This window comes from Musca vetustissima, unplaced genomic scaffold (genome assembly GCF_032173495.1).
Source record: "Musca vetustissima isolate MV318-11 ecotype Yass unplaced genomic scaffold, APGP_CSIRO_Mvet_v1 utg1079, whole genome shotgun sequence".
Classification (NCBI taxonomy): domain Eukaryota; kingdom Metazoa; phylum Arthropoda; class Insecta; order Diptera; family Muscidae; genus Musca; species Musca vetustissima.
The window spans coordinates 251,271-273,313 of record NW_026885679.1 but is presented as its reverse complement, the minus strand read 5'-3'; the positions used below and the strand labels follow the sequence as shown (position 1 = coordinate 273,313).

At 32.4% G+C, this 22,043-nt stretch overlaps 3 protein-coding genes across 3 annotated transcripts; all 3 read left to right on the top strand.

Annotated features, from left to right (window-relative positions):
* Positions 1 to 271: 271 nt before the first annotated feature.
* LOC133332924 (NADP-dependent malic enzyme-like) lies at positions 272 to 11,922 on the top strand. The gene is made up of 4 exons (XM_061541294.1): positions 272 to 409; positions 9,761 to 10,096; positions 10,166 to 11,327; positions 11,804 to 11,922. Exons 1-4 carry the CDS (start codon positions 272 to 274, stop codon positions 11,920 to 11,922), a joined length of 1,755 nt encoding a protein of 584 aa, XP_061397278.1.
* A 1,707-nt stretch (positions 11,923 to 13,629) lies between these two features.
* Positions 13,630 to 14,637, top strand: LOC133332923 (guanine nucleotide-binding protein subunit alpha-11-like). Its single transcript, XM_061541293.1, has one exon. It carries the CDS (start codon positions 13,630 to 13,632, stop codon positions 14,635 to 14,637), a length of 1,008 nt encoding a protein of 335 aa, XP_061397277.1.
* A 4,806-nt stretch (positions 14,638 to 19,443) lies between these two features.
* LOC133332922 (guanine nucleotide-binding protein subunit alpha-11-like) lies at positions 19,444 to 20,451 on the top strand. Its single transcript, XM_061541292.1, has 2 exons — positions 19,444 to 20,264; positions 20,367 to 20,451. Exons 1-2 carry the CDS (start codon positions 19,444 to 19,446, stop codon positions 20,449 to 20,451), a joined length of 906 nt encoding a protein of 301 aa, XP_061397276.1.
* Positions 20,452 to 22,043: the final 1,592 nt, after the last annotated feature.

Below are 22,043 nucleotides of genomic sequence, written 5' to 3'. Positions count from 1 at the left end.
AACAAAAAAATCAGTACTATTTGTATTGTTGCGCGCGAAAGTCACGTTGGCGCTCGGGTAAAACCAAAGCAAAATATCATTTTTTGTAACATATCATAATTTTCAAAAAGAAAATATTGAAAAATTAATTGTTTCATATATGTATTTTTTTCGTAATCAATTTTACCAAACCTTTACAATAGCCGCAATTAAATTCCCTGTTAAACAAATTAAATTATAACGTTTTCTTTAGTATAACGATAAATACACAGTGCAATAAAATTAATTCAGAATGGATCATTGCAATGGAAATAAATCATTAAACATTGCCCCTAGCGATCGTCAAGGGCTCTGGAGTACGAGCGGTGATAATGATGTTCCCGGCAGCGTGTCGGGCCTCCAGCGTTTGCAGCACAAAAAGTTTAATAAGGTATGTGGGGTTATAAGAAATGCATATCGTTTGCATACAGAGGAATACATTTGAAAGGAAATATGAAACTTAAGATGGGTCGTTGGATAGTGTTTGTATTGTGGCAGTCGACAACAAAATCTTATCAAATCTATGCAAACTTTTAACAATAGAATCAATCCTATTCCACATCTAATGTTAGTGCTTCAAAACGAGACTTAGTGTTTCAAAGGGCATTTTTTAAATCAGAATGTTTTCCTAATTTTTATTTTATGGGATATTTATTTAAAAAAGTTTTCTATCATAATCCATTATTGCATATCCGACGCTATGCAATAATGGGTTTTGCAATATTATAACAAAAATTCCAAATAAGTAAAGATAGATGAAGATGAATCATATTGGGCCATTATTGCAATTTTCTGATATGGATTATATTTGACCGATTAAAAGTTCCTTATGCGTACTTACGTGTCTGATAAGATACGTGTAACAATAGTATTACCTTTGTTCACTTTTTATATTAAAAAATGGTCAAAGTACTAACTATAAAAAATCATTATGAGAGTATAAATTTTTAAAAATTTACCAGTAGAACAATCAAAAGGAGATTCTTTATATTCCTCTAACTCTAATTGTATTTTTTATTGTCTCATTATATTGTTTTTAGACATATATATAAAAGTAAAAATTTATATGAGTATAAAACACATGCAGTAAGCACAAGAATAATTTACGCATTTTTTACAAAAAAAAAAAAATCGCTACAAGGTCAAAATGTCATCACCTATATTTCACTTTGTCAAGCAGAATACGACCTTGAAGATGTCGCCCTTTATTTGTTATGAATTCTGCCCAATATATTTAATATTAATTATAGTTTTTATTGTTTGTGTGGGATGCTTAAAATTAGAATGAGAAAAAATATTACGACACATTTTCTTATTGGGGTTGTCCATGGCATAACTATTACAAGGCAGTGTCCGACATTTTTACCATAAGTGTAAGTTTTAATTATAACAAATGAAATGGAATAAAAAACGCGGTTGTAAATAATTATAATTTTGTAATTTATATTAGCGACTACTTTATTTTGATTTCAGAAAAATATCCGTCAATTATCGAAGGTTTAAGCAAATTCAAATTTGCATTTTATATTTTTTCGTTTCTCAGTTACAGAATTCCACTGCCCATTTTTTTTTTTATGACTCCAACAAAATCCTACCTGTTTAGACCGCATTTAAACGACATTAGAACTTTTTTTCCTAGGGCTAATCTCCTCTATGAGTATTTATTTGACAAATTTGTAATGGCATTGACAATTTAGATCTACTGGATTTTATAAATCCGGTACAATGTAAATGTGCTATTAGACTACTAAATCCACATGATTTAAAATATCAATTCCATTTCCATTTAAAATTAGGCCACGTTTAGACTACTAAATCCACTCGATCTCAAACGTCATTCCATTACGTATACGCCACGTTAATCCAGTTCACAAATCCAGTGGATAATATTTGACGTATAAGGCGCGTTTAGACTATGCCTTCTCGTAAATCGGGATATCAAATCATATATGTTTATACTAGTATTATAATGAAAAGAAGTTCATTTGTCAGCTGTTATTTCGACGCCTCCGAACCATAGTATGCTAAGTCTGAAAAGTGAGTTTTTCAGTAGAAGCTCTCAAAGTATGGAAGTTTCTTATATCTTACGTGCCATGCTAAGCACATTTTTGGTTATAACTTTGGTTTGGATTGGCCGATGATTACCAAAATTTCAGAGAATTTAAATTAAGGACCGTAGTATCAAAAACGTAAAGAACTTTAAAACATGTTATGGTTCGGAGGCGTCGATTTGTTTACGTATACATACACATTTCACTGCTTCCATGATGTCAGCGGTAATGTTTGAATCAATATTTTAATAATTTTGTTAGAAACTGTTATCTTTTAGTTACAAAATACATAAACCCTTTGTCGTTCTAAATTATAGTAAAAAAACTAAATTTTCAGCAGTTGACATATTTTTGTCTGGCAGTTATTTTGAATATTAAAAAAATTTTTGTCAAAAGCAGGGTTATATTTGAAAGTACATTTGAGATCGAGTGGATTTCGTAGACCTGAACGTACCTTTAATTCTATTCAGAAATCCAGTGGATTATATTTGACATATATGCTATGAAATTGACATTTGAGATCGAGTGGATTTCGTAAATCTAAACGCACTTTTAGACTATTATTAAAATTATAGGAAATTGATAGTCAGCTGTTTTAGATTAAATATACAGTCGAGTACTTTTGTAACTAACACCGGTTATAACGAACTTTTCTTATAGCGAACACTTTTCCTCGTCCCGACGGTTTAGGACATATTTTTCATACAAATATTTACTCTTATAGCGAAATAGTTTTCATTTATTTAAATTCGGTTATGTTATAAATATACTTAAAACTTACCTATGACAATCCTCACTAAAGTTTATTACGCTATGGCTAGAAATCTTTAACAATAAATGTCAGTTTTGATGCATTTTTCATGAATGGTCTCCCACATGTAATGTAATGAAACACTTTTTTAACTACATTTATTTCATGGCATAATTATACAAGGTAGACTCATGCAGTCATATGATTCCATTTTTTTCATAAATTTGCCTTTGACAGCATTTAGCTTTCAAAATTTAAATGAAAATATCTTCCTTTGAAATGTACGCATATCATGTGGTCAGTGGCAAAATTGCTAAATCATTAATATTTATAAATATGTTGAAGTTCTCTGCCCCTAAAACTTATAAATATAAGATGTAACAAACATGGTTAAATCTTGAGAGCAATGATCAGCTTTAGAAAATATATTTTGTTTAATTTATTGAAAATATTCCAAACGACAAACATAAAATTTTATGGAATTTGTTTTTTATATTACTTAAAATTGATAGATGAGTTCCAAATTAAAAAGAGTTGCCATCCTAATTCTCAAATGAGACTACCTTCTGTAATTATGCCATGATATTGTGTATAGATGGGATTTCATTTCTAATTATATCAATGTTTGATTTAACAAGCCACAAGGTAGAGTTGTATTTTTTATTTGTTGTGAAATTAATCCCTTGTACTAACATATATACAATCGATGTTTTTACATATATAATCTGTCCCATAATCTGCTTAGATTTTTTCTTTGTAAATTTGACAATTTTTACCAGTTCGTCCAAAGGAGTCCCTGTTGACTACAGAAATAAAAATGGTACAATATACTCCAAGTATACTATGTTTTGACATAGAAGGAATATGTCTCATTTTTTTCTAAATCGCCAGAATAACACTTATGACCTTTATTTATTTTATATACCCATAATATACCCATTCTATTGTCTAGAAGAAACGTGCGTTCCAAGTGATATTTCTATTTTCTTTGTTTTGGTTTGTTATTCTAAATCGAATTAGCAAAAACGACTTAATTTCATTTAGTAATGCACGCCTCAGGCACAACATTAAGAAAATAAAATATCGTTAATAATTGTTTTTTTTTATTATCAGAATATTTTGTAACACCACATTTATAATTTACCGCAATGTTTATTGTCAATGGAATATCCAAAAGAGAAATGAGAATCATTGTAACATATGCATGTGTATGTGGGTTACATTAGGAATTGATGCAATGGAAAAATACTAGCAGTCGTTAAGATTGGAGAACCTCAATAAAATATATTTAGTTGAAAATATATAATGATTAGAATGTTTGTAGTAATTTTAAAATGTGTATCATCTTAATTGTTTCTGTTATTGTTAATAATTGTTATATATTGAGGGTAAATACAAAGTACGCGGGCAGGTCAATAATGCCCCGACTTCGAATAAACGATAGAATTTTTCAAAAATTTGCAGTAATTTATATTCAATATTACTTTAGTATAGAACATCGATAAACAGCCTGTAACGTTCATATATCTTTTCTCTTCCTACATTTACATTGACAACTAATTTTAATGATAAACAAATGTTGTTTTGCATAAAATACCAATGATATTTCATTAGCTATATGATTTAATTTATCTTGTCAGCAAGAACAGTCATATTTCCATACCCGTTCGTTCATTCACTTAATTCGAAAAATTCATAATTTGTTATCTTCACATCAACACTTAATCACATAATAGCAAATTTTCACTTTCATTTTGCCTACATCAATTTGTCATAAATTAATATTCGTATTTTTTTCTTATCACGCCAGAGAATAAACAAACGAAAAAATTATTATCCAGTTTTTCGACATGACTCAAATCTACTAAATAACCGCTGGAAATGTTTAGGTATATATAAAAAAAAAACAACATTTGCATAGACAATTCGGGTTTCCCACAGAATATTTGGCGAATTTTTTTATCTGTAATTACATCTGCAGTGGATAAACGAAAACATTTGCTGTGTTTTTATGGGTTAATAAAATGTAAACAAGATATTGTCAATGTCCCTTTCTCAAGTTTCAAGGTGGACGTTTTTTACCCATTGAGAACCATGTATTCCAACATACGGACACTTGGTTCTAAAAATTCGATCAGGACACTCAAATAACCTAAATGCGGGAGGTAATGTAATTTAATGGAGTTAAATTCAAAAATTCGCTGATGTTCTGAATCGTAGTTGTTTCACTAGTATTATCATGATATAAAGATGACAGTCAGCTAATATTTGTTTACATATTCATACACATTTGACTGGTTTCATAGTTTCTGATGCAATTTTCAGTCCATATTTTCTATTTTTCAATACATGTTTCTTCTAAATTTATTGTAATTAAATTTATTGTAAATAAAAAATGTTCGTCAGCTATTTAAAATGTTAACGTATTTCTAAACAAAATTTTGTTGGTTAAAAACTGGGTTGTATTCGATATTAGTTGTGTGTTTACTCGATATTTGGTAACAATTGTTACTCAAAAATCCAGTAAAAGAGAATCAGGTGAGAGAGTAAGTTTGACAGTTCAATAACAACAAACTTACTGGAGTTTACTGAAAGAATTTTATGCAGTAAGATTTTGCAAACTCAGCCATTTTTGGATCAGCTGTTATATGACCAAACACAAAAATTATTCAAAGTATTTTTTTTCAATTTTTATAAAAACTACAGAAATTGGAAGAAAAATTGCATGTAATGCAAATTTTCATTAAATTAGTAACTAATTCCTTATATTTTAGGCAAGTTCCAGAAAAATGACAAAGTATTGATGCAGGAAGCTTAAATGTTCCCAAGGAGCATACCAAATCAAAATTTCTTTTATTGTTCGTCCTTTGTTAATTTATTTATTTTGGCGCAAATAAAAATGTTTTCTTGAATCAGCTGTTTATTTGCTAAATCTTACTAATGTTGTCTGTATACTTTTCTCAGTAATATTGCAAAAGAGAGTAAAAACAGCTTACTCTCTGAACTAGAACTTACTGAGCATAGGTGCCCAAAATTAAAATGCGTTAGTATGTGTGAGAGAAAACAGAACAGTACTGAACAAAATTGTGTGTGCATTTTTGTGGTCGGAAAAAATTATTGATGAATTCAATTTTTGTTATTATATAAAATAAAAGCATTATTAAAAATGTTTTTATATGAATTACAAAGTGTATATGTCATAAAAATCTAATAAAGTTTATAAAGTAGCATATACCGAGATAATAATCATATTATAATATTAAATAATAATATTAAATACTACGATAATTATCAAATATTTAATTCTTTAAAAAAACAGAAATTGTTCTGTTGTTTTTAAAATTTTTAAAACATACAAGACGCATTTTGAATAATAAAAAAAAATCCAAATATACTGAAACACTTTTATCCCTAAGTGTTATTTCGTTGATTTTCTAGTTCTGCGGACACGACGTCGTGCGCGCACCCCAGTATGTGTTCATTCGTTGCCTGTCAAACAACGACTGACTGAAAGAGCATAACAATGCGTGTGAGTAGGCAGCTACTTTAAAGTATACTGATGGGCACCTATGTTACTGAGTAAATGTTACTAGAAAAGTAACCAGACACACCTATTATCACGGTTTAAGACCCGTTTAGACGTTGCCTTCTAAATCGAAACGATTTATAGCTTTAGACTGGTATTAAAATGAAATGTAGTGGATTTGTCAGCTGTTATTTGTTTGCGTATATATAAACATGTCACTGCTTCCATAATTTCGGTGACAAAATTTTAATCAATATTTTCATAATTGTGTTAGGAATTGTTCTCCATTAGGTTAGGATAAGGGATGTACAACTGCCATTTACAGCCTTTCACTCAGAGACATTTGTCCATTGTGCTCATTCTTGATACCTGAAAGAAAGGGTAGAGGAAAGTGGAGATGAGGATATATAGTGGAAGTTTAGAGAGTGTGGAAAACTGGTTATTTTAGTCATGTCAACGTCTTAACAAAGCTTAGGATCTGCATGGGGTCTATTTCCGAGAATAATGCTAAATTAATATTTGACGAATTGTCCGTGTCTTCTGCCACTTAGCGATGGACACTTACAAAGTATATGTTCAATTGTTTCTAGCTCTTCGTTATCCTCACATAGACGGCAATAACCCGCTCCGTTAATGTCCCATCGAAGTGAGAGATCTAATCCTGTAGTGATCTGTTGTGATCCCCACAACGATTTTAATCTCCCACTTACTATAAGACTACAGCGACGAAGTTCTACGTCGATATAATTCTGGCCAGATGGTTTTTGAAAACCTGCATCCAGGTTCAGTTGACCATCTGTTGCCGACTACCTCGCAGTAGCTCAAACGGATTTTGTCAATAAAGTAGCCAATGGGAGGTTGTACAGATTCCTCAATCGGTAGATTGGACGACTGTAAATCCCCTCGAAGATGCTGATCGGCTATCTCATTTCCATCTATGTTGCTATGTCCTGGAACCCAACATAATTTAACCATCTGCCCTATATCGTGGTTACAAGGATCACGAACCGCTTTTGAGTTCATTTTAGCCAGAGGTTTCTTCTTGTTGACCCTTGCCACCATAAATGTAAGCATGTCTTAAGGACCGCCTAACTATCGACACCGGCCCTATCTTATCGATAGTAAGTGTTTTGGCAATCTTGGCCGCTTTCGTGATTGTCAAGTTTTCTGCCTGAAAAACGCTGAAAATTTCGTTAAGTTTATGTGAGTTATATATAGCTAGTTCCTTGCAGTAAACGCTTGCACCAGTACCTTCCTCCATCTTTGACCGGTCTGAAAATATCGACAGACCGATCAGAAGTACGACATCAGAGTAGAGATTTCCTACTAGGAATCTCTACTCTGATGTCGTAATGAGAGGGAGTATAATCACTGATGTGAGTACCCCACTCTAAAAATGCATATTCCCACTAGCGACTCCAGGCATCCGTTTCCCGGAGCCTTGGAGCACATCTATCAGCATGGAATTTAATCAGAAAATCCAGTATTTGAAGATTAAAGGTTGCATTCAAGGCTGCCTGTGGCGTGCTTCTTAGCGCTTCAGAAGTCAGGATAGACGCCTATCGCTGTACGGTACTCATTTTAGCCAGCGGTATCTTCTTGTTGAACCTTTCCACCATAAATGTAAGAATGGGGAGTACAACCGTTACATACAGCCAGTGTATGATCTCTGGTTTTAGTCCCCAACTCTTACCTATAGAGTTCTTGCAGGAGTAGAGTGCTTTTAGTCCTTTGCGTTGCGTTCCTTTTGTGGTCGAGGACTGTACCAACTCCACCAAGGATGGCAATGGGAAATTTGGGATCTTACGTTTCCTAGTGAAGAGTACCATTTCTGTTTTCGTGGAGTTTACACCAAGACCATTGGCGTGTGTACAACTGGACAGAGGACACTCTGCAGAATATTAGAAATAGTCGGCAGAAACTTCCTACCGACTAGCAAGACTACATCATCAGCATAGGCCACAATCTTTATCTTAAGGTGGTCGAATTTCAGCAGTATCTGATTTGTCACCAGAAGCCATAGTAGAGGATATAATACTCCTCCCTGTGTGATTTCCTCACGAGACTCTCTTAAATGGATGAATTGATAATCCTGCTTTCCATCATTCTATAAATCCAATCCGTTAGGAGGGAGGCGATACCTGAACTATCGAGAGCAGAATGGATAGCCTCCACGTATTTTGTTACACACTTTAAGGAGAAATCATTATTTTTGTGCAAAGCAGAGTTGTATTTGAAATTATTATCTCAATTTAGTATAGAATTTTTAGCAAATTGAGATATTGAGTGGATCTAAAATTAAAATGAGCTCGAGTAGCAGTTAAATCGATATCACAATAAAAGCTATCACAATAAAAGCTATAGTCTAAACGCGCCTTTAGAATAAATAATAAATAAAACAATATGCAAAAGTTGTCGAACAAAATAGGTAACAATTTGCAAGAAATCACCAGAACTTAAAAGCAAATTTAAAAATTAAAATTTTAAATTATCTTTAATTGTTTGTAATTTAGATAGAGATGCTCTATACCAGAACCTGCAAGAATCTCCTATCAAAGTAAATTGTTTTCGATTGCATAAGTTTTAAAAGTTTTGTCCACATTTTGAGAAGAGGAACAGGCCTACAACACCCCTGCTGCTCATCTAATATGTACATACCTAGTTAATAAAATATTTTTACGAATTAATTATTTAAGGGGACCCCCATTCTCGGGGTCTTTTTTTTTTTTGATTAATTCGAATCTACAATAATTCAAAAATGTCCCTACAAAATTTCAAGTGAAAATCTCAAGAACTCTTGAAGATATAGCCGATTTATTGTGTCAGCATCAAGTGGCGGCTGAAGGGCTTCTCAAACTTTAAACGCGTTTTTCTCTTTTGGGAATGGCGGGCACGATAACTCAAAAACTAATAACCCAATCGATTCCAAATTTACACGTTTCTCTGTGAGTGTATAGCTATCGTATGAACTAGCATAAAGCCAATCGGTGAATAACTTCCTTATTTTTTAACTTGGTTCTAAATTTAATTTTAGATCGAAGTCAATAATCCTAGTTCATACGAGAGCCAGACATGTACTCTTTCTAACACCGTTGAAATTTTCGGATTCCGATGTTCCAGTGAGGAGTTATCATGCCCGCCATCAAAAATAAGGACTTCTCTTTAATTACAAAAAACAACAACAAAACAATTACAAATTTTTTTGTAAATTACAAAGTTACAAACCTTAACAAGAATTGGTATTGATTTACCAGCCCATTGAAAATCTTGAAAAATTAAAATCGAGAATGGGGAGGTCCCCTTAAATTGCAAAGAGCTATTTCATTATTTTGTGTAGATGATAAGAACATTTCTTTTTTAAATTTACTTGCAAATATTCGGCATACGTGTTTCTTAACCCCTTTCTTGTTTCAGGGTCTTGCATTTACCTTGGAAGAACGTCAACTGTTGGGCATTCATGGCCTTCTGCCGGCTGTAGTGAAATCGGAAGAAGAACAAATTCAACATTGTTTGTTGTTGTTGGATCGTCTGGAATCTGACTTGGATAAATATATGTACTTGAGTAGTCTAGCCGAACGCAATGAACGTCTATTTTATAAAATTTTGGCAACAGATGTTTCCAAAATGATGCCATTAGTTTATACGCCCACTGTGGGTTTGGCTTGTCAGAAATTCAGTATGATATTTCAATATCCCAAAGGCCTGTATATTACAATTAAGGATAAGGGTCATGTCTATGAAGTTCTTAAGGTGAGTTTTATTGCGGTCATATTAGGTTGTGAGCATGAGTGAATATTAATATTTTGTTTGCATTTACAGAATTGGCCGGAAACCGATGTACGTGCCATTGTCGTTACAGATGGAGAACGTATCTTAGGTTTAGGCGATTTGGGCGCCAATGGCATGGGTATACCGGTAGGTAAATTATCCCTGTACACCGCTCTGGCCGGCATAAAACCTAGTCAATGTTTACCCATAACTTTGGATGTTGGTACCAACACAGAAACCCTACTTAATGACCCGCTCTACATTGGTCTACGCCATAAGAGAATTACCGGCAAGGAATATGACGAGTTCATCGACGAATTCATGCATGCTGTGGTACGACGCTTTGGCCAAAATTGTCTCATACAATTCGAGGATTTTGCCAATGCGAATGCATTCCGTTTTTTGGCCAAATACCGTAATGACTTTTGCACATTTAACGATGATATTCAGGGTACAGCCTCAGTGGCAGTAGCCGGTCTGCTGGCATCACTGAAAATCAAGAACACCAAACTGAAAGAGAACAAAATTTTGTTCCTTGGTGCTGGTGAAGCTGCCTTAGGCATTGCTGGGCTATGTTTAATGGCATTGATGAAGGAAGGCCTGACCGAAGCTGAGGCAAAGAAATGCATCTGGATGGTGGACAGTAAGGGTTTAATTGTACAAAATCGTCCCACCGGTGGCATCACTGAACACAAAAAGCATTTTGCTCAAGATCATGCACCTGTCGATTCCTTGGAAGAGGCAGTTAAAACAATTAAACCCTCAGTCTTGATTGGGGCTGCGGCAATTGGTGGAGCCTTTACCAAATCTATACTGGAGATGATGGCCGAATTTAATGAGACCCCAATAATTTTTGCTCTATCAAATCCCACGAGTAAAGCTGAATGTACAGCCGAACAGGCTTACCAGTATACCAAAGGAAAATGTATATTTGCTTCTGGTTCACCCTTTAAACCCGTACAATATCAGGGCAAAACATTCTATCCGGGCCAAGGAAATAATTCATACATTTTCCCAGGTGTAGCGCTGGGTGTACTCTGTGCCGGTATGTTGACCATACCGGAAGAATTGTTCCTGATGTCAGCTGAATGTCTGGCAAAATTGTGTAAACCGGATGATTTGAATAAGGGTTCGTTGTATCCGCCCTTGAATAGTATTACTGAATGTTCGGTCGAAATTGCCGCCTACATTGTGGAATATGCATATAAGAATGGTGAGTTTGAAAACGTTATCAATGAAAATAACATTTACAGGCATATAATAGGGTTTCAATATTGCGTTGATAGGTAAATATTTTCAAACTTAGTACAGGATAAGAATAAAACAATTTAGTACTCTGTGGTTGTGGTTTTTGCTAAACTAGTATTTAGTGTACTCTACACATTGTGGCCAAACTCAAATTGTCCGCAAGGTGGCACTAATTGATAATATGACAAACGAATGAAAACGAGATATGACTAAGCGGTGTTCCAGAGCCTGCAATACTTTTTGGGAGCATACGATTAAGATTATTTTTTTTAATAATTCGCTCCTGTGAAAGTCGCATTTGAATGCTGTTACATCTGAAAATATGTCGAAGTATATAGTTTACAGCGCAAAACTGCATAATACATTAAACATGATCTTCTTAATTTATCCAGTGTTTGTATTATTCGTCAATAAATAATTCAATGTCTTGTATAATTTCAGGCCTAGCTACAGTACGCCCAGAACCAAAGGACAAGAGAGCATTTATACGAGCACAAATGTATGACTTGTCATATCCATCAGCCATTCCAGAGGTCTATATGTGGCAACAGAAATTGTAAAATTAATTTTATTGTAAATATTAAATAAAACCCGTTATAAATAATATCGCAACCAATAGAAATGTATGACTATTTCGTTCTCTAAATAAATATATTTAAAATAAATGTTTTTTATTTATTATATTGTGGAAGGTGGTCTCATTTGAGAATTTAATAATGGCAACCCCTTTTAATATGTTACTCATACATCAATTTCATATAAAATTCATGCCGATTGGTATATTTTCAGAAAATTAAAAATGTATATTTTTTGAAGCTCTACATTGCTATCAAGACGTAAGGATGTGCGTTACAACTTATATTTATAGGTTTAAGATGCAGGGAACTCAAAATATTTTTAAATATAAATGATTTTTTGCCATTAAACACATCCTGTGCGTACATTTGGAACGAAAGTATTTTCATTTAAATTTTGAAAGCTAAATTTTGTCAAAAGTAAATTTATGAAAAAATTGGAATCATATATCTGCATGAGACTACCTTGTATAATTATACCATGTTCGGAAAGCAAGTCTTGCAGATAAGTAAGTTTGTTAGATACATACGAACTTAATATAGATATCAAACGAAAGTATTAACCTTTTTTGAAGATTAATTGAACGTTGCATTTTTTTCATTTTTTACTTGAAAAAAGTTTCTATAATCATAAAACTAGTTAAACCCTAAACAAAATCGGTTCCGAAACTCTTTGAGCTGTATTGCACTCTGAAAGCGAATTTTTCTTCCAGGTTCTGGAAAAGTCCAAAAAATTACGTGAACGGAACAAATATCTTTCAAAATCAACACACTAACTAGATTGGTTTGGTGGTTGTCATTCGGAAGTCACTAGTATGCCTGTAGTTCTTAAGAGGTGATATGTAGACATTGGTACCAGTGTTTATTCTTAACATGTTATGCCAGAAGCCACTTGCAAACGTTTAAAAAAAACCTTTTTGGAAAAATGGGTTGTCAAATAATTGTAGAGACGCTTACCATAACAAAGACATAGGATGCAATATTAACATAATACAAAAGACATGGCATAATTACAGAAGGTAGTCTCATTTGAGAATTTTATGATGGCAACCCTTTTTAATTTGGAACTCATCTATCAATTTTAAATAATAGTTCCGTTCCAGAACCTAAAAGAATCTACTCATTTTACTGTTTTACAACTTTTTACGCGAAACCCGTTCCTCAATCCACAAAACTGGAAAAACATTAAATCAAATTTAAGAGAGCACAAACAAAATGGCCACTGAACACATAATATGCGCATATTTCGAAGGAAGATATTTTCATTTAAATTTTAAAAGCCGAATACTGTAAACTTTATGAAAAAATTTGAAACATATGACTACATGAGACTACCTTGTATAATTATGCCACGTATAAAAGATGAGGACATCGAACTGTATTCCATACCTGTTTCCAGTATATAAATAGAGTACGATATCATAAAAATGGAGCAAAAGCCATTCATACTGTATATTGAAGTTTTTGCCACGTAAACACAAAACCAACGTTGTTATATATATAAATATATATAAGGGAAAAAGAGACATGCATAACCGCAAAACAATAAGACGTTTATTATTAGTTTTTATAAATATCAAACAATGGATTTAGTGTCGATTTCTACTTCATTTCGTTTTTTGTCGTATACTAGCAGTAAACATTAATTCGTCCAAGGATAAAGAATAAAAGTATTTGAACTATTATTGGGACATGTGTACTTACTTCATGAGCACTGGAAGTCAAAAAGAGGAAGGAGCCAAAATCAGACTTCTACTTTTGGGTACTGGCGAATCGGGCAAATCAACATTCATGCGACAAATGCGAATTATCTACGACAAAGGCTATACAGAAGAGGAAAGGCGTTTTTTTATATCGGGTATTATGGACAATATACTAAGTGCCATGAAAGCAATGGTCGCGGCTATGAATTCCCTTAACATCGATTACGAATTGCATACCAATAAAAGAAATGCTGAACTGATTGCTTCGGCTGATTCTGAGACATTCGCATGCTCTTTGGGAATGTATATATTGGCTATAAAGGACCTGTGGCAAGATATTGGAGTCCAAGAATGTTACAGAAATCGTAACAAATACCAGATAATAGACTCTGCCAAATATTTTCTAGAAAATATAGATCGCATAGCGGAACCCTCTTATTTGCCAACCGACGGTGATATATTGCATGTGAGAATAAAAACAACCGGCCTGATAGATTACCATTTTACGGTGGAGAACGTACGATTTCAAATGACGGATGTTGAAGGACAACGCTCCGAACGTAGAAAATGGATACACTGTTTCGACAACGTAAAAGCCATTATATTTTTGACGGCCGTTTCCGAATACGATCAAGTGCTGCGGGTAAATGATCAACAAAATCGTCTTGTTGAATCGAAAAGTGTCTTCAAATCACTTCACAAATTCCCTTGGTTTGCAGATACCTCAACTGTGGTGTTTTTCAATAAAATAGATTTACTGAGAGAGAAAATAATGTACTCGGACCTGGAAAAGTTCTTTCCCGAATATCGGGGTCCCAAGAGGGATTATGCAGCGGCGATGAGTTTTATAAAACATATGTTCCTTGACGGTATTCCACAACAAAAAATATATTCATATTTCACATGCGCCACCGACACAACAAATGTTAAAGTTGTATTCAGCACTGTACACGATTCTATATTACGAGATCGATTAACGGAGTATAACTTATGTTAATTTTTTTACTGGCGTGGAGCTGCATTTCTCTCTGCTTTTGTATGTCATCCTTTAAATACTAAACGTATATTTGTGAGTGTATAATAATATTGTTCTTCCAGATGTAAATCGGATCGGAATAAATCTATTTTTGAGCGACATGTACATTGAACTTTTTGCCGGCTTCAACTCCTCTCTGTTAATCAACCCCAAATGTTTTTCTTTATTAATATATACTTTCACTAATAACTTTCTCCGCACTTCTAGAGCGCACAACAGGTCTCATATGGCTTATGTGTATGTCCTTCTCATGTTGGATATGTGAAAAAAATTTAATGGATTTGACCAAGTTTTGGTATACCTCCTACACAAAGGGTCTTGAAAATTTGCCTTTTTGAACTACAAAATCGTTAATAAGTGTTGCAATTTAGATGTTGTTCCACGTTTCAGAACACCTACCATTCCAAAGGACCCTGAAATAGTAACTTTCTAAACTATAAAATTCTTATATACAATTAAATTAACTATAGTTGTTTTATTTTGGTTAATTTTTATTAATAATAAAATATATGATATACTTTATTTATTACAGTTTTTTTAATTGCGCATCAACATTAATTGAACATTTGGAACTAAAAATTAATTCATAAATCGCATTTCTGTTTTTTAAGTGTAAGAGTTACATATCGCATATCTACTCATAGTCTACAAAAATTAACAATAAGATAAAATTATTTTCCAATGTTACTGTCAAATACAAATTACTTACGCTTCTGGTGGTTTTTCTTTAGCAATAAACATATGTTTTCAATTTGTAGAGATGCCACCTAGTGTTCTTCACAAATGATGTCAAACCATTGAAAATTAAGAGGAAATTTATTTTTGATAACACGACTTTTGAACCAATTAAACGGGAAAATCTATTAACAGGGTTTATTTATCCGAGGAAATTAACATGTGTTTTGGAATGCAATATTTTTTTCCCAATCATGTGGTTCAATTAAGGTTGGAAACCAATTAAACGTAGGTTCAATTAACCGAAAAATACTTTGAATACATTAGATTTTTAGAGCACACATCACATCACCAATACGTAAAATATTGTCTTCCCAAATGTACGATTTAGTGTCATCCATGTTATAATTTCTGGCCTTTATTTTACGGCTGTTCAAGGGTATAACAGGGTCGGATTGTAATATAAAATACTGAATAAAAGACTTATTTGATTTAAATAAGTATAATATTCAAACTGACCAAACCTAATTCAAATGTAACCATGTTGAAGCAATATTTTAAAACCAATTCCACCATATTTCCGCTTCCGATGACATTTTTACTATGTGTATGATAATGTATGATTGTTTGGAATACGTCGATCTCCTTCCTATGTGGCCCTCAATAAGTTTTTTAATGCTCCTTAACTTCTAACCATATAATGAATATGTAATATTTTAATAAGGTGTACACCAAAATATGTAAATAAGTTTAAGAGCCGCAAGCATCCGCAGCTGATTTTTTTTCATACGTTGAAAAACACACTCTTCATAACTCAAAGCAAAAATTAGGGAGAAACTTTTTTCTACTCCGCTAATTTCAAAATTAGATCAACTACGTACTATAGGTGTGGACAACTGTAAACACCATATGATATACACATGATGCAATAATAAGGTGATTTATTAAAACAAAAACATTTATTTTTGTCTCGATCATCTGTCAAAATGTTCCTTGTAATATTTCACATGGTTGGCAACATTGAGCATCGAATTCAAGTAGAAATTGTGTACTTTGACAGATAATCGAGACATTAGCTGCGCTAAATGGACTACCTATTTATTGTGCCATGGTATCGACAATCTGTCAATTTTTTCCTTATAATATTTCAAAAATTTGGCAGCATTGCACATCGAATTCAAGTAGGAATTACGCACTTTGACAGTTAATAAAGACATCAGCTACTCTAAATGGACTAGAAATGGAGTAGAAATTGTGCACTTTGACAGATAATCGAGACATTAGCTGCGCTAAATGGACTACCTATTTATTGTGCCATGGTATCGACAATCTGTCAATTTTTTTCCTTATAATATTTCAAAAATTTGGCAGCATTGCACATCGAATTCAAGTAGCAATTACGTACTTTGACAGTTAATAAAGACATCAGCTACTCTAAATGGACTACCTATTCATTGTGTGCATATATATATTTATATATACGACAGTGCATCCTAGTTTTTAACATCCACAGCAACCAACACGTATTTCACATGCGAGTTTTTTTTTTTGTTATGACTAATCGGCAGTACGATAATATTTCGTTGCCGACGAATAATCTGTTTTTATGTTTATGCGTTGCCAACGCAGAAATTAGAAAAAAGGGAATTTCATTTTGTCTGTTGCTATTTAATTTAAACCTTGTAAATCGTAATCAAAAACTGTCGATCAAAAACCGGAAAAACTAAATTATTTTTTTAAATAGAAACCTTTAGTAAGTATAATTAATTGTCTTGGCATAATTATACAAGTTAGTTTCATGCAGTCATACGTTTCCAATTTTTTCATAAATTTGCCTTTGACAATATTCAGCTTTCAAAATTTAAATGAAAATACCCTCATTCGGAATGTACGCATATCATGTGTTCAATGGCAAAAATTGTTAAATAATTTATATTTATAAATATTGATTTTGAAGTTCCCTGCTTCTAAAACGTATAAATATAAGATGTAACAATCATGGTTAAATCTTGAGAGCAATTTTCAGCTTTAGAAAATATATTTTGTTTAATTTATTGAAAATATGCCAATCGACATACATAAAATTTTATGGAATTTATTTTTCATATTACTTAAATTTAATAGATGAGTTCCATGGCACAATAAATAGGTAGTTCATTTAGCTCAGCCGATGTCTTGATTAACTGTCAAAATGCGTAATTTCTATTTGAATTCGATGTGCAATGTTGCCAACCGTGTGAAATGTTATGGAAAAATTTGACAGATGGTCGAGACCATGGCACAATGAATAGGTAGTCCATTTAGCGCAGCTGATGTCTTGATTAACTGTCAAAGTGGGTAATTTCTACTTGAATTCGATGTGCAATGTTGCCAACCATTTGAAATATTATATGGAGAAATTTGACAGATAATCCAGACAAAAACAAGGGTTGTTGTTGTGATACATCACCTTATTATTGCATCATGGTCGAGACAAAAACAAAGGTTGTTGTTGTAATACATCACCTTATTATTGCATCATGATGAGTTCCAAATTAAAAAGGGTTGCCATCATAAATTCTCAAATGAGACTATCTTCCATAATTATGCCATGTAATGCAACCTGTTTTTTCATTGCTACTCCTACTGATGAATGGTTTGTCATAACATAGTAACCAGCAATTTTAAGGAATTTATATATCATATTTATATATTCATATTTTTATAGTTTTTGTTTTCAAAGTAGTTCCGCTTCTTATGTACCACACCATGGCATAACTATACAAGGTAGCCTCATGCATTCATATTTTTCAATTTTTTTCAAAATTTGCCTTTGACAGAATTCAGTGGCAAAAATTGCTAAATTATTTAAATCAGGGACGGAAAATTTAGTACAATAGTACTTTTTTCAATACCTTTTTACCCAAAAAAGTACCGTAGTACCCCGTGACCATTTCAGTACCATTCCAAACCTCCATTAAACCATATATATATATATATATATTTTGTTTTTGGATTAGAATTTGTTATGGATTTGACCGGCAAAGATATTGATGTGTATGCAATATTCTTCTTAAAAAATGAATGGGTTTACTACTGATAACTGTTCAGTTATGATGAATTATAAGCATTAAATTAATTTATCAGTTCCAATCTTTTTTAACCATATATGTTTGTCAGATACTCAATTTGGCGTACTCTGTGTTATCTCCTGAGGTAGGCAAATTAATGACATTCATAGTCGTCGTGATTACTTCAATAATTTCAAGAGCACTTTGGAACTGAAATTCCTGTTAGTTTGGGGTATATTCGCTTTCGAGATAGAGGTAGTGAAATTAAAATTACTCAATAGCATACATATTCAAATGCAATCGAAAGAAGCAAGAATTCTCAAATATTATAGACTAAATGATGATATCTTGAAAATCGATCTTTATGAAACTGAATAAAATGTTTTTTTTTATCTTTCTTGAAAAAAGTACTATTTTATTAAAAAAAGTACTCTTTTGGTACCTTTTCACATTCTTCATTTTCCATCCCTGCTCTAAATAAATAGAGGCTTAAACAATCATGGTTAAATATTGAGAGCAATGCTCAGCTTTAGAAAATATATTTTGTTTAATTTACTTAAAATATGTATGCCAATTGACATATGTACATATTTAAATTTATTTTTCATTTTATTTGAAATCGATATATGAATTCCATATTAAAAAGGGTTGCCATTATCAATTTCTCAAATGAGATTACCTTCCATAATTATGCCATGGTACCACACGTAAGATAAATTTTTGATCATTTGCTCTTTTATTAGCTGTACTATTAAAAAATAAGGGAACAAAGCGTATATACATAATTCTGCGTAAGAGATTTTCTAGATTTATAGAGGCCTGTACAAGACGTACTTAACCACAAAAAAAGACGTTGTTTCTTTATTTGTAGTTATTAATAAATTTTAAATAATATGATTAAGTATATATTGAAATCATTTGTGTTTAAAGTACTAGTAGTAAACATTTACTCGATCTGGGAATAATAACTTAACTCATTTTTTATTTATTATATAGCGTAATGTTTTGCTGTTGCTTTATGAGCGAAGCTAGTCGCATAAATATGCAGATTAACTCCCAACTTCGTCGAAGTCAAAAAGAGGAAGGAGCCAAAATCAAACTTCTACTTTTGGGAACTGGTGAATCGGGCAAATCAACATTCATACGACAAATGCGAATTATCTACGACAAAAGTTACACAGAAGAGGATAGGCGTGGATTTATAATGGGTATTATGGACAATATACTAAGTGCCATGAAAGCAATGGTCGCGGCTATGAGTTCCCTCAATATCGATTACGAATTGCATACCAATAAAAGAAATGCGGAGCTGATTGCTTCTGCTGATTCTAAGACATTCGCATGCTCTCCGGAATCGTATATAATGGTTATAAAGGAACTGTGGCAAGATGCTGGAGTCCAAGAATGCTACAGGAATCGTAACAAATATCAGTTAATAGACTCGGCCAAATATTTTCTAGAAAATATAGATCGCATAGCGGAATCCTCTTATTTGCCAACCGACGATGATATATTGCATGTGAGAATAAAAACAACCGGCCTGGTAGATTACAATTTTACGGTGGATAAGGTACGATTTCAAATGACGGATGTTGGGGGACAACGCTCCGAACGTAGAAAATGGATACACTGTTTCAACAACGTAAAAGCCATTATATTTTTGACTGCCATTTCCGAATACGATCAAGTGCTGCGGGAAAACGATCAAAAAAATCGTCTAGTTGAATCGAAAAATGTCTTCAATACAATTTGCAGTTCCTCATGGTTTGCAGATACCTCAACTGTGGTGTTTTTCAATAAGGAAGATTTACTCATAGAAAAAATAATGTACTCTGACCTGGATAAGTACTTTCCGGAATATAAGGGACCCAGGAGGGATTATGTAAAGGCAAAGATTTTTATAAAAAATATGTTCCTTGAAGGTATTCCACAACAAAAAATATATGCACATTTCACATGCGCTACCGACACTAAAAATATCAAAGTTGTATTCAACGCTGTGCGTGATTCTATATTAAGAGATCGGCTGATCGTATTTGGCGTATATTAATGTTTTACTGGTGAGGTCATTTTATGACATATTTGCTTTACTAAAAATATATTTGTTCTATAATTATTTTTTTTTTTGTTAGACCACAATATTTTACACGTATGTATGTATGTTATATTTATTTTATTAATATAAATAATAAATAAATGTTCATTGATTTTGCAGGAGACACCTTTTTGAACTTAGTTAAAATAAATATGTCCAAAATAGTTTGGTTCAAATGTTGTCTGTTTGGTGATCTGACCGTACATGCTCGTAACCGGTAAAATAACAGTCAAAAATAAAAATACCTAAATATTTTTATTTTTTGCCGGATCAATATATTTCATATTTGTCAAATAAATTCTCATAAAGTAGGTGAACCCTGCAAATAGTTCTAATGTACATGTCGTTTAATATTGTATGTATGCAGTAGGTACATCCAATTAAAAGTAAATGAAATTTTGCTGTTGGCTCAATGTATTCTGACAGAATTGAATCTGTGCACAGAGAGATTTACATTAGGAACGTTCGAAAAGAAAAACGTTTTATGGGATTAACCCTATAACTATACAAGGTAGTCTCATGCAGTCATATGTTTCCAATTTTTTCATAAATTTGCTTTTGACAACATTAAGCTTTAAAAATTTAAACGAAAATATGTTCGTTCAAAATGTACGCAAATTTTGTGTCCAGTGGCAAAATGTTTGAATCATTTATATTTATTACTATTTTAAGTTCCCTGCCTATAAAACATATAAATATAAATTGCAATATTCTTAGTAAAATTTTGAGAACAACGTGGAGCTTTAGAAACATTTTTTTAATTTGTTGAAAATTTGCCAATCGCCATGCGTAACATTTTATGAATTTTTTTTTTTTCATTTTATTTGAAATTGATATATGAATTCCTTATTAAGAAAGGTTGCCATTATGAATTTTTCAAATGAGACTACCTTGTATAGTTATGCCATGATTCGCAACATAAAATAACAATATAAATCTCTGTAATATCATTAATTTGTTGATTGATTTAAGGGAAGCATTTAGTAACCCTATCTTATTCGGCCTTACTTCAAATCAGCTGTTTGTGTCAAGCGAGAAATTTAGTTGAAGAAAATGCCACACAAACCTTAGTATCGATTTAAAATTGGGTTTTAATGGCATTTCATGTTAATTTTGTGATTTTAAACAAATTATACCAATAAAAACACATTAAACTACCTCATGTGCCTGTTACAGAACATCTTGACGTGTGTTCGATACACTTCTACCCTTGAATGCCACAACATGACCGATTGTTCTTCAAACAACTATGCTACTAAATTTGAATATGTGGAAATTTTTAATAATCTCTTTATTTGAAGTTAAAAATAGGTCAACTTGGTATTTTTCCAACGCTTTAGGTTGTATTGAAACTGTAATTGTAATTTTTCCAGAAATGTTTGGTATTTTGCTGTAAAATTTATTGATACAATGTATAACTTGATTTTAGCTGAGCCAAAACATATGCAACTCTGACGAATTTAAAAAATACCGTTATTTTAGGTATCATAGTTTTGTATTTTTTCAAAGTTTTAATTTTAATAAATATTTAGTACAACAAATACAAC

Bases quoted from the DNA above. Each gene is read 5' to 3' on its own strand.
- LOC133332924 (XM_061541294.1), top strand. From the start codon at position 272: ATGGATCATTGCAATGGAAATAAATCATTAAACATTGCCCCTAGCGAT. The intron at 410-9,760 runs GTATGTGGGGTT...TTCTTGTTTCAG, and splicing joins AGCACAAAAAGTTTAATAAG to GGTCTTGCATTTACCTTGGA. The intron at 11,328-11,803 runs GTGAGTTTGAAA...GTATAATTTCAG, and splicing joins GGAATATGCATATAAGAATG to GCCTAGCTACAGTACGCCCA.
- LOC133332923 (XM_061541293.1), top strand. From the start codon at position 13,630: ATGTGTACTTACTTCATGAGCACTGGAAGTCAAAAAGAGGAAGGAGCC.
- LOC133332922 (XM_061541292.1), top strand. From the start codon at position 19,444: ATGCAGATTAACTCCCAACTTCGTCGAAGTCAAAAAGAGGAAGGAGCC. The intron at 20,265-20,366 runs GGGACCCAGGAG...CACATGCGCTAC, and splicing joins AAGTACTTTCCGGAATATAA to CGACACTAAAAATATCAAAG.